Below are 13,632 nucleotides of genomic sequence, written 5' to 3'. Positions count from 1 at the left end.
GATATTTGTCAGATTGCCGGACACCTTACCAAGGAGTGTCCGTACAATATGAGGACCTGTAACCAACAGGTTCTCTTTACGGAACCGTCTGCACCAGCCGGCACGTCCCAGCCTGCGATCAACAACGCGTCGTCTGGCGGCTATCGAAACAACAGGCGAGGAGGAAGAGGCAATAATAATAATACTAATAATAGAAGCCAAATCCAATATGACGCTAAAGGGCGGCCGATGATACAATGTCAGGCTTGCAACCAATGGGGGCATTTTGCCAGGGACTGTACAACGGAGGAAGTGCCACAAAAACTTTGCAAGTGGTGCGGTCCGGAGGACCATGACGATGGCAACTGTCCGAAATCTAGAGTGAATTTGTTGAATGCAGAAACGGAGGATGTGCTCGCCATAACAAGATCCAAGACGAAAGCGGCCACTTACCCAGATCCTCGTACAGAAAAACAAAAGGCACTAGAGGCACGAGCGGAACTGGAGGAGGAGATGTCAACGAACAAGGATGCACACGGGCTTGCAAGTACTTCTCGCTCTAAAGCAGAAACAAATATTATAAACCAACTGCTACAAGTCGAGATACCTGTCAAAGTGAAGGATCTCTTGGAAAGTATGCCACACTTGCGGACGGCACTTCTGCAATCCGTACTGATAACCCCAGTTGGCCGACCAACACATGGAAGGGACAACCTTGGCGAGACAGCGGCAAACCCATTAGCCCTGACGATCAACAATGGTAGACACCCAGCAGTGGTGGAAATGGGTATACTGGGCACCATCTTGACCGACACCATTGTCGATGGTGGGTCGGGACTAAATGTCTTGCCAGAGGAAACATGGAAAAAATTGGGCAAACCTACTCTCTGGTCGTCCACCTTTAATTTATTGGGAGCAGACCAACACGGCATCAAGCCGCTTGGCACACTCATGGCGCAGCCAATAACAATCAGAACACAGCCGCTCGTCTTGAACTTTGTGGTCATCTCATTGAAGAAGAAGGGATATGATGCCATCCTTGGCAGAGGCTGGTTGGTGGCGGCAAAAGCAAACCACAATTGGAAAAAGAACACCTTGTCCATGGAAAAGGCCGGCAGAAGATATATCATTGACCTCAAAACCCAACTGGTCAGTGAAGAGTTGGCATCAGAGTCAGAGTCCGACGGGGACAACGGTACGGACGAAGGGAAGGATGGCAGGGAACCAAATGATGAAGGCATCTTAGGAATTCAAGCCTGTTCTGAGGACGAGACGGATTCTTTGAGAGGGCTCTTCCATTGGCAAATGGAAGACTATGAATTACTGTACGGGTGCAATATGCTGGAGATCGAAGAAGAACCTGACGAGAACGAGTTCCCGCCAGAGTACGGACAATACAAGGAAGGGGATGCCCCTGTGGATGACACACCAGCGCACCAGTTCGACAAGAGTAAGCCCATAAGGTACGAGGAATCCGCACTTAAAATTACAAATCTTGGAGAAACTTCAGAACAAAAAAATATTCTGGTCGGCGACGACTGGAATCCGGTCTTGAAGACGGTGGCGTTCAAAATTTTCACAGAGTACAAGGATGTGTTCGCCTGGACATATAAAGACCTCAAAGGGGTACCACAAGAACTTTGTGTACACCGGATCCCTCTGGTTCCCGGAGCCGTGCCTGTCATCTTCAAGGTCCAGACCAGCGAATGGGTATCACCCATTGTGATATCCTTGAAAAAGGAGGCCGATCAGATAAGAATCTGTGTAGACTTCAGGTGTTTGAATGCTGTCACAATTAAAGATCCATTTCCCATACCATTCACAGACACCATCCTCGAGGAAGTAGCGGGCCATGAAATTTATTCATTTATGGATGGATTCTCCGGATATAATCAAATTTCCATTGCAGAGGAGGACAAATTGAAGACCACCTTTGTCGTAGAAGATGGCGTCTATGCATACAACCGGATGCCATTCGGGTTGTGCAACGCGCCAGCTACCTTCCAACGGATAATCCTCCATATTTTCGACAAAATGTCCATAGGAAACTTCAAAGCATTCTTGGACGACTGGTCCATTTACAGCACGGAAGAGGCACATCTCGCCGCACTTGGCGAATGCATGGAAAGATGCCGACAAGCCCGCCTCGCCCTAAATCCCAAGAAATGCAGATTTATGGTGCCTTAAGGCAAGTTACTAGGGCACATCGTCTGCAAGGTCGGACTGAAGACTAACCCTGACAAGGTACGGGTCATTGTGGAGATGGAGGCGCCCGACGATGTCACTGGCGTCAAGTCATTTCTTGGACACATTGGGTATTATAGTTGGTTTATTAAGAACTTTGCCCAAGTATCATACCCACTTGATATGCTGACACGAAGGGGGGAGCCGTACATCTGGGGGACGGCCCAAGAAGAGGCTTTCCAGGAGTTAAAGTCACGGTTGGTAGGTGCGCCAATCCTGACATATCCAGACTGGGACAAAGAGTTCCATGTACATGTCGACGCATCCAACTTTGCCATAGGGGCCACACTAGCGCAGGTTGGCAACCATGGGCTGGACCACCCAGTGTATTTTGCAAGCCGACTCTTGTCAAAAGCAGAGAAGAATTACAGCACGACGGAGAGAGAAGCCCTCGGGATGGTATACTCCGTCCAGAATTCCGACATTACCTATTGGTGACACCATTCACATTTTATGTGGATCACCAGGCGTTGATGTACCTGGTGAACAAGCCAATCATCCAGGGGCGGATTAGCCGATGGCTGTTGCTGTTACAAGAATTTACATTCAACATCATTGTCAGACCTAGCAAGAGCCATGTCATCGCCGACCAGCTATCACGGATCAAGTCTGGAGAGCCGGCCGAAGGTGTTAACGAGGATTTTCCGGACGCCCATCTCTTCCACATTGCCATCCTTCCTGCCTGGTACACGAGTGTGGGCGAATACCTATCAACTTCAAAATTTCCTAAGGAAATGTCATCAGGCGAAAGACGAAAACTTGTACTAAGAAGCAGAACGTTCCAACTCATAAATGGCCTTCTCTACAAGATGGGACCTGACCAGATCCTACGACGATGCGTCTTGGAAGAGGAAATCCCAGGAGTCCTGAGAGAAGCACATGAAGGGGTCGCAGGAGGACACATGGGACCAGACACGATGGCAAGGAAAGTCTTACTAGCAGGCTTATGGTGGCCGACAGTGCATAATGACGCCAGAGAATGGGTGACAAGTTGTGATACATGTCAACGCGTTGGACAACCGTTAAAGAGGGATTTTATGCCACTCAACCCGTCGAATGCTCAAGAGTTGTTCAATAGATGGGGGTTAGACTTCATTGGTCCGTTGAAACCAAGCCGGGCCCGACGATGTAGATACATTGTCGTGGCGACCGAATACTTGACCAAATGGGTCGAAGCGAGGGCCTTGGCAGACAACTCCGCCGTTAGTATGGCGAGATTCATTTATGAACAGATTATCACCCGATACGAAATACCTTTACAGTTGACAAGTGATAGAGGAGGGCACTTCGTAAACCACATTATCCGGCTGTTGACAACCGAATTCAAAATTTTCCATTCTCGGGCAAACGGCCAGGCTGAGGCGACCAACAAAATCATGGTGTTAGTAATTTATAAGTCCTGCGGGGTTGAGAAGGAAGACTGGGAGGAGCGTCTATCGTCGGTACTTTGGGCGTACCGAACAACTTACAAGGTAACCACTGGGTAGACACCATTCCAATTAATGTATGGCCAGGAGGCTGTGGTGCCAGTGGAATTCATGGTGCCAAGTCTCAGAATTGCCATTGACAACAGGTTAGGCGACATGGAAAGCCTCCGAGAGAGACTATATGCCCTGAATAAGTTGGATGAAAGACGGACGATGGCACAGTGGGCGACGGAGACAGCTCAGCAACGACGGAAAGCCTGGCACGACAAACATTTAAGGATGCAGTTCACCCCGTGGCAAATGGTATTGAAGTTTAATGGTCGAAACGAAATTAAGCCAGGCAAGTTCAGGGTAAAATGGCTAGGTCCCTTTAAGATTTGTGAAGTTGGCGCGAACGAAGCCATCAAGCTGTGGACGATGGACGGGATGGAGGTGTCTGATGCTGTAAATGGCTCCAAGTTGAAAATCTATCACCAACGGAGGCAAGAGACGAGGTCCGCCCAGGCGGACAGGTAAGTGCGGTCGTATGGAAATGACCGTACGGTAGGTCCGTATGACTCCGTACGGTGCCGTAGGAAAGAAAAAAGGGAAAATTAAAAAATATAAAAATGTTGTCATTCGGAAATAACAGTACAGTAGGTTCGTATGGCCGTACGGTACATAATTTAAAAAAATCTGTATGGTCGTACGGAAAAGGCCGTACGGACGTACAGAATTGATGTTTTTTTTAAATTAAAAAAACCGTACTGTCGTACGGACGTACGGAATTGAGTTAAAAAAGAAAAAGAAAAAAGAAAAAAGGGACGTACAGAAAAAAAGTTAAAGTTATTTTTTTGTCATTAAGTGTTTTATATGGCATGAATACTCAGGAAATTGCCAAGTTAGAAAATTGTCGGGTTATAAAGACGTCCGTACGGACAAATTAGCTACTTGCCAGTTAGAAAATTGTCGGGTGATAGCCGTACAATCAAATCAGCCATACCACATTAGCAAGGCAAATCCGTACAAAACGAAAGACAATTAAGACTCGAAACAATTACAAATCGAACCCTAGACAAGGAATTTTTATTTTATTTTGATTAATGGCGACTGAACCTAGGGGATTGAAAAAGCTAGACTGGAGGAAGAAATTGCAAGAAAGAGAAGAGCAAACCAAGAAAGAAGCCAGAAAGAAACCTGCTGTAGCAATGGGCAACCAAGACAAGGGCAAAGCAATTGCACAGGATGCAGGAAAGGGAAGAGTTACACAGGTCACCGCAAATACAATTCTATTCGAGGGTTTGGCTAGAACGGTGTGCAGGCAATGGTGGGAAAATGCCACGAGCCCGTCAGATATTGAGGTAAAAATTGAATTAGCAAGAGATAGGGTCCATGATGCTATTCAGATGCCCATTTTTAATATTAAGGAATTCGAACCCTGCCTACGACAAATGATTAAAACATATGATCCTGAACTTCGCACATCGTCATTCAATTTCCAGCACACTGACATCATTGTTTCATTTAACTCTGATGATTTTGAGAGAGTATTTGGCATTCCTAACAAGGGTAAAAAGATTGACAAAAAGGTAACAAAGTTGTCCGAGGAAAGAAGAACCCAGCTATTAAAAGAAATGTGTAGGGACAACTTGACTACAGAAGAATGGAGTCGCATCCTGGATCCGAAGGGAAGAGGTCTAAAGAAGACATTTTTAAAATCTAGCATCTGGCAATGTTTACTTGATGTAGTACAGAGCAGGCTGACTGGCGCCAGCAGAGCGTCGGACGCGGCAGTACCTATAATCACATTGATGGCAGGACTTAGAACGGGCACGGTGTATGATTGGGCCAGTCTACTGTCAGACAGAGCCCACGACTGTATGATGCTGAAACATAAAGTATTTTATATGTCACATCACGCTATCGAATTATTTTTAGATTCCGTGCGGGTACAGGTGCCACCACACCGTAGAGGATGGCAGCCGCGGGATAGCATCGACTCCCTTAAGCCAGCTATATTTTATTGGTCAGAGCTGGATATTTTGACTACCGCCGAGGGACAGACTAGCAGGAAGAGGAGGAGACCGGTCCACGTAGTGGTGTCGGCCAGTGACATGGATTCAGGACGACATAGCACTAGTGAGGGGTCGGATGATTCAGAGGAAGATAGCACCTTTAGGCTTTCACAGACCGAGCAGCCAGTACCGCCGCAGGAGACCCCCACCACTCAGACAGTATCATTGGCAAGTGTACCGAGGGGGCATCGTGGAATGCCTGGAGGGGGAGCTGGCAGGACCAGCTAGGTGGTATTTACTCTAGCATTCCTGACTGTCAGAGGAGAGGGAGGACCATTGGCATCATCTGGAGTCACAGTGGGTACCAGCTCTACCATCCCCATACCTGGGTTTGGTCAGATGCATCCTCAGCCTCCACCAGTCCAGCCATCGCCAGTCACAGCCAAGATGACGACACCAGCGAGTGCACCAGTACGCATGCCCGTCATCCTGACAGAACCTAGGACAGAGGAGGCCCAGAGGACGATCAAGGAGAGGTTGACGGGGGACGATGTCGATTCATGGCTAGACAAATATGCGGCTCTACCTTCATCCCCACGCAGGCAGGCACCACCCACACCATCCTACCCTGGTATTCCTTCACCTCCAGGGGTTATCGACTTGGACAGTGGCACTAGAAAGTAGGGCAATAGAAAGACACCGCTGGTGGAGGAGGGGGCGGTATCACCGCAGCAGCAGCATCAGGTTGGACGGATTGGAGAGGGGAGACCTACTGCTATGGTGCAGTTCTTAGCCAGGATGGAGGAGGAGGTCCAGTTACTGGTTGCCTCGACAGTAGAGGAGTCTGTCGGACAGCTCACTTTGCGGAGACTCCTTGCGTTTGCTACATCTAGAGTAGCAGTGGCATTTCAGCAGTGTTTTGAGCAGCATGGATGGCCGACGCTTGATCTTCCAGAGATGCGAGCAGACTGGCAGAGCCAGGAGGTGGCCGGAGGGAGTCAGACACAGTCTGTGGTCAGACGGATTGAGCAGGCTGTACGAGATAGGTATCTTGAGCTTTGAGAGACTCAGCTCAGGGCGGATAGGGCTCAGAAGGAGTTGGCCACTCGCATCCCTGCATTGGAGACAGAGTTAGAGCAGCAGCGCACCCATGCTAGGAGTACAGATGAGATCCTTGCCGCCGTGAGAGGAGAATTGAGTGAGAGGAGAATTGAGTGTCGTGAGGGCAGAGTTGGCAGTGCAGTCAAATGAGAGAGCCTCAACAGAATCGAGAGTTGCTACCCTGGCAGCCGAGTTGGAGGCAAAGCATCGGGAATTGATGGAGGCAGTGTTTCGAGTGAGGAGTTCCCGGGAGGGGCAGTTGCAGGCTGAGCAGGACCTTCGATACCGGACCGACCAGGTGGTACAGCTTCGGGAGCAATTGGCAGTAGCAGCCCCAGCCCCTCCACCATCAGGGACACCTCCCTTACCCCCTCAGTAGTCTGTGTGTAGTTGTTATTTTGTGGGGTTCGTAGTTGTTATCTGTTGTAGGCATATCATTCCCATTTTGTTGTCTGTCGTCCGGAGACGACATTTCTTTGTGGGGGGGATGATGTTGTCGGGTAATTAAGCAATAAGACATTTAATGTAATTAGAGTTAATGACGGCAGTTAACCCGTCAGTTGTCGACAGTTGACACCGGGTAACTGACCGGTCACCTTTATATATTAGCGAGTCCTTAGTCATGGGGACGGAGTTAGTATGGTCATTGTCATTGTACTGACATTATTATGAATCAATGAATATCTGAGTTCCTTTATATTCTGTCATGATGTATTCTGCAATGCATTGAATTACACTTTATTGGCAAAACAACAGATTCGTCTTACAATTAGGTGTTCTTACTGAGGTCTACCAGATCACTTGAGTTTTTAAGTCTTGTGTGCACACCCTAGTGGAGAAATTCTCCATGGCAAAGAATTCAACTTAGAGGAAGACTAATGGGATTTTACCATTTGTAAGAGTAAATAATTCCTCCTACAAAGGTGTAATCCTGTAATGTCCCCACTTTGAAATAGAATTTATTGGCAAATAATAATGATAATAAATTTAAAATTCACAAGAATAAAAATAAAATTAAAATTAAAATATAAAAGAATATAATTAAAATTCAATTAAGTTAATGAATGATCAAAAGACATGGACTGAAAAGTTGCGACTCCCTCAACATGAGATATAAAAGGGAGAAGAGTATCTCATTTGAGAGGGGATAATTTGGGAATGAGAAGTGCAGATCTGATTGTGAAAGGTTGTGTCCCTTTCAAAGGGCGGATATAATGAAGAGTTGCACTCTTTCAAAGGGTGCTAATGGTGGAAAGGGCATGTCTCTTGCCAAACGCCATACATGATGAAGAGGTGTGACCTCTCCCTCACATTGAGGGATATAAAGGAAAGGAATCAAAAGCATCCAATGACAACACCATCGATCAGATCAGATCAGAACTGTTATTAAGTTACAGGCAGTAACATCCTTGTTCTTGGTGGTATGCATGGGGATGTGCTTAATATGTATGCTTTATATATGAAGCTTGATCATGTTCTTATGCAGTATTTAATAGTAATATTAATATAGACTGTCATGTCCCTGCCATGACACTAGACCAAAACAGTAAACAGACCCTAACCGTAATATGAAATTGTCTTACGCAAGTAAGACTTCACAATTTCATTGATCGTAGAACATTTTACAATTGTCTATCCTCAACAGTCAGAAATATTGCAGGGCAGATATGATAAGATTTGATATATAGAAAATAATATTTATATGAAAGAACCGATCCTCTTCCCTTCTAGTAGCGATCTTCTCTAGGACAGAATGAGGGATTAGTTAGAATAAACAACAATACATTAAAAAGAGCGATTAAATCAAGAAGAGACATACGGTTAGTAGCAAAGGAACAGATCCCTTTCCAACGGTCACCACTTTGAAGGAAGGTTGTAACCCTCCAAGCCCGATGGAGGAGTATAAGAAGACAACACCCATGCATTCAAGGCATCATTGAATGCGATGAGATTTGGCATTTATAAGAAAGAAAATATACAGCAGTTCGATTCTATACAGTGGTTGTGTATTGTATTGGTAATTAATTACTGATCAATGCTTAAGTATTGCATTGGTGTTTGAGGATCAAACAATCTTGGAAAAGGGGAGCATAAAGAACAGATCGAACCAGCAACCATCAGGGAGATATGGTGATACTCTGGTATGAAATCTCTGTGCATATTTCTGATAATGTTTCCTGCATACTACTGTTGATAGAAGATCACTGTTATGATCACTCAATATAGTATACCGCATGATTTATTGTGGTTAATATGATGTAATATGATGCTTTATATATATAGAGAGAGAGAGAGCATCATGTCTGATTATGGTAATCAGCCGTAGTTATGAAGGATTGGATAGGGAGAACAGTTGATAAAGACACCCTATCAAATGTGGCTTGATTGAGGGATAACGGTTGATAAAGGCACCCTATCAAGTGTGGCTTGACTGAGGGAGAACGGTTAATAAGACATCCTATCAAGTGTGGCTTGATTGAGGGAGAACGGTTGTTAAGACACCCTATCAAGTTGCCTATCCTAGCTTGCTACGATTGGGATTCTTTTAGTTATGATCTATGATTCTGATCTCTACATTTATAGTTGTTTGTAATGTAATTGCAAATTGTAATAAGTTTCATCAATAATTGGTCCTCCTTTACTTTATAGCCTTTTCTACTTTACTTTATGAATCATAGTTGGTATTTCTTTACTTTATGGATCATAATCAGTCATTCTTTATTTTATGTATCATCATAGTTAGTTGTTTGTAATTATTATATAATTTGTAGGTTAATTAATAATTTCCTAACTTGTTAGCAGGGTTTTTCTATTAGAGAGATAAAGGTATTCCCTCTCTAACCCACCCTTAATAGCTAGGAATTGTAATCTAGGGTAAACTAGGGCATTTTACAAAAAGGGACATTACAAATCCCTGTAGCCAAATTTTATTTCAAAGGTGGGCCAATCAGGCTTTGCTGCTTTTACTATCCATAGGGCTTGAATGATTCCTCCTACAATTAGGTTTAAACCCAGAGGACCAGAATTACTTGGGCTTTTGACAGCTACTACGGACCTGTTTAATAAACATTATGGGTTGGTTACTCCTACAATTAGATGTTCATGTAATACCAAAAAGACAGGATTGCTTGGCCTTCCCACTGAATAAACATTGTTGCATAACCTCTACTGCAAAAACTCCCAGCTGATTCCTCCTACGATGTAGTCAAGGATAGGAAGCCAAATTAATGGCAGCCTTGTCCTTCCAGCAACAACACCGATTTGATAATTTGTCATAGGCATTCAAAAACTAGTATCATTCACTTGATCTCTATTTAAAATATCTAAACTCAGTTTTTCCAACCCCTCTATCTGAGATTTCAATTCATTTTACAACAGTTAATTGGAGAGACGATAAATTTATTGGTTTTCCTTGACCCATGGCCTCCTTAACCCTCCACCCTTTCACATTTTGTTGTTCCTTTGGGAACGCTTCCAAAAGAGAAACACGAAAATAATATCTTTTGGTCTTGTGGATGTTGTTCACAAGAGGAAGATCCTGCATCATCCTAAAATCAGGTGTAATCTGAGTGCGACCAGGATTGTCTTGCCTTCAGAAGCCCCAGCCAAACCTATCCTGTAAAAGCACTGTCAAGTGATTACTCCTACAATTAGGTGTTAACCTAGGGTTACTAGGATTGCGTGGCCTTCAGCAACCACCGCATAATCCCACTAAAACACTTCCAGGGTGATTCTTCACACAATTAAGTGGAATACCAGGGTTACCATGATGATTGCCGTTTGAAGCCAATGTATACCTCCTGTTGCTGAAAAATTCTAGGGTGAGTCCTCCTACAATCGGCTTTAATCTTCGGGTTAACAGAATTTATTGGGGTTCAGCAGCCATGGCATAGCCCCTAACATAAAAACTATGGGGATATTCCTCCTACAATTAGATGCAAGTGTTGGATTACCAGGATTGCTTGGCAATTCGCAGCAACTGCCTGCTGGCGGCTTGGAGTGATTCCTTCAAAAACTACACGTAATCCCAAGGCCGATTAGCCTTCAGCAACCAGCTGCATACCCCTTGCTGCAAAAACTCTCCACAGCCAAGCTTGCAACTCAGAGGTGACACCGGGTGGTGTCACAATTAGTCTATCAGCAAATTAGTTGTGATTCCTGCAGGAACTAGGTGTAATCTCTAGCGCAATAGCATACTCTGGCCTTGAGATCTGACCAGTGCACCCCTGGTTAAACCAAGATTTCACCTCAAAAATCCGATGAATTGTGGGGCAGAGTTTCGGCCTTAAGCCTAACCAGATCAAAATAAAAATATTTGCGATGCACATTTTGACATAACCTGCCTTTGAGATGTATTTCATGGTCTACATGTTTTGATGTTCCAATATCATAAATCATGATATTTAAAGGCCATAGCCACTCAAATTAAATTAGCTGTGGGGTTCAAAAAAATTGCATATGTTCATAGTGGCTAAAAGCTCCAACATCAAAGGTTTCAACTGCATGTTAAACTTAACCACTTCAAAGTCAAAAGTTTTTAACTGCGTTTTTTGAGCTTAGCCCCTTGAAAGTTCTCGACGGTAGATTGGTTTGTGGCTAAATATTACTCATTTTTGCCCAAGTACATGCAGACAAGAACTAGCACTAGATTAATGAAAGCGGGTCCATTACAGACATCAAGACTGATCAAAAGGGTGCCATGCAAAGAACCTTTATTGCTCTACAGTCTACTTAAGGAATCTATATATAAAAATAAGCTATATAAGAACTGTTGAGGCAAACCAGATATAATGCAGAGCTTCACAACGCTAAGGGTAATGTGTAACAGAAACTACAGACAATCACATGAAAAAAATGTACCCATCAATATATTATCATAATTATTATAATAGACTCCGTTTGCTCTGAGAGGGCAACCAAATTACCTGGTCCAACAGTATCAATAACAATTGCTTGCCCTCCTCATCCTGAGCAAGCTTAGAAACTGCACGATCCCTAAATTGAGCATGTGGGTTGTCTCTCAGTATACGACTAAGGGCCAACTCGATCAAATCCAAATCATTTTCTGCTCCATTTTCCGCCATAATATGATACAATAGTGGAAATAAGTACTGTTCTGGTGTTTGTTAATAGAGGAGTATTCTTCTTGCTGTGTCAAGTATTCTTCTAGCTGTGTCCAAACAAGAGAGAGGCAAATAATATTATGACTATGAGCCATAATATTAGTTACTTGATATTTGTGTGAAAATTGGAAGTTTATGTGACTGATTGTTTATCTCACTGTTCGGTTGGCAACAAACATCAGGTGGAAAGCATGCAGAAGAACAGTAATCATTTTCATGCTTTGCTGTCAATTTCCCAATTTGTTACCAGATTTTGAAGGGTTTACACAACGTTTACCCACACTTTTCATATTTCTATCCTCTGCAAAAACACGAAACATTATTTAAATTGTCTGTATAGATAACGTGGGCCCCAAAGTTTACGCAACACATATTCTTTCTATGCCGCAGATTCTTTTCATTAAAAGGCAGATACTATTTTACTGGTTATATTTATTAATTATAAAAAAAATTAAAATATATTTATATTAATTAGACATATTTTTTTTAAATATTAATATTTTTTAATTCATTGAGGAGATTTCTTACTTTAATTTTTTATGTTTTTAAAATGTTATAATTAGTATACTTGTTATATGATTAGATAATGAATAATTTAAAAATAAATTAAAGACTAAAATCTAAATTAAAAAGCAATTAAAATTCTATATGCAAAAAGTTTTGAATCTAATTGAAGACAGTTTTGTTGTTGAATGTCAAATCAGATGATATGCTTGCAAGTCAACGCTTTAATATATATACAAGATGGTATATAATAGTTAGTCAATAGCTAAAGCAATGTAAAGAGAGCAACATGTGATGTGATATGAACATATTAGCATGCATTTTATGGGTGCTTTGTCAAGATGTTGAATAGACATTGTTGAGATGATCTTGTGGTAACATTTGGATTGTTATTGTCACACCTTTTCAAAATAAGAAATATATAGGTAATTTATGAGCAATAAAGAAATGATAAATGGTATTTTCATTTGATCTCATTTAAATGAATATTGGTATTATTAATTATTTAATGAAAAAGTGGTAGTGTTTTTATTAATGAAATTAAATATAAATAGTTGTATTAGTTATACAAAAAGGCTTAACTACAATGACAATAAAAAATAAAGTGTAGTGATGTGAGAATGTTAACAAAAATTAATGGAGCACATACAAAAATTAATAAAATACAAAATAAATAAATCTATTTTTTGAATAATAAAAAGTTAAAAAAAAAAATTAAATCTTCAAATAAAAAAAAACTAAGCAACATGCATGTTAGGAAGAGTTTTATTCCTAGTTTTATTAGTTGAAATTAATATGTATGTAGGTTTTTAAGAGTATTGACTTGAACTTTATTTAAAATCTCTATAATAGATTCAAGATTATATGTATATGTATATGTATATGTACATATATGTAATGCCCCTCCCTCGATCAAACTCGGTTTAACCAAGTTTGACTTCAGTTGACTTGTTCTGTTGTTTTTGTGATTGAATGATACTCTCTAATGTAATGACTCTTATCACGATTCTACCATATGACGTTTTGGATTTAATAAATGTTGGTTATGCATTAGATATATATGGATGTTTAGATGTTAGATTATATGCTTATGCACTGATCCTAGATTGGCATATTTACTTTATGTATGAGATATATATATATCATGTGTTTGTTTTCTTGTATGTGTATGTATTTGTATGGGGTGCGAGGGAATGATATTCCATGACCCACTTCAAAGGGACATATTTACTTGTTGTTGGAGAAATGTATGTGTGTTTT

The 13,632-nt window shown here is 42.1% G+C and overlaps 1 protein-coding gene across 1 annotated transcript in view; it reads right to left on the bottom strand.

The window, feature by feature from the left end:
* Positions 1-12,135, bottom strand: part of LOC131044496 (uncharacterized) — a 65,399-nt gene extending 53,264 nt beyond the window's left edge. The window contains exon 1 of the mRNA XM_057977826.2: positions 11,671-12,135. Within this exon, the coding sequence (XP_057833809.1) occupies positions 11,671-11,829 (159 nt within the window). The 5' untranslated portion in view covers positions 11,830-12,135. The remainder of the gene's footprint in view (positions 1-11,670) is intronic.
* Between the last annotated feature and the right edge of the window lie 1,497 nt (positions 12,136-13,632).

This window comes from Cryptomeria japonica, chromosome 9 (genome assembly GCF_030272615.1).
Source record: "Cryptomeria japonica chromosome 9, Sugi_1.0, whole genome shotgun sequence".
Taxonomy (NCBI): domain Eukaryota; kingdom Viridiplantae; phylum Streptophyta; class Pinopsida; order Cupressales; family Cupressaceae; genus Cryptomeria; species Cryptomeria japonica.
Note: the sequence above shows the minus strand (reverse complement) of the source record. Positions and strands in the feature narration are given on the sequence as shown.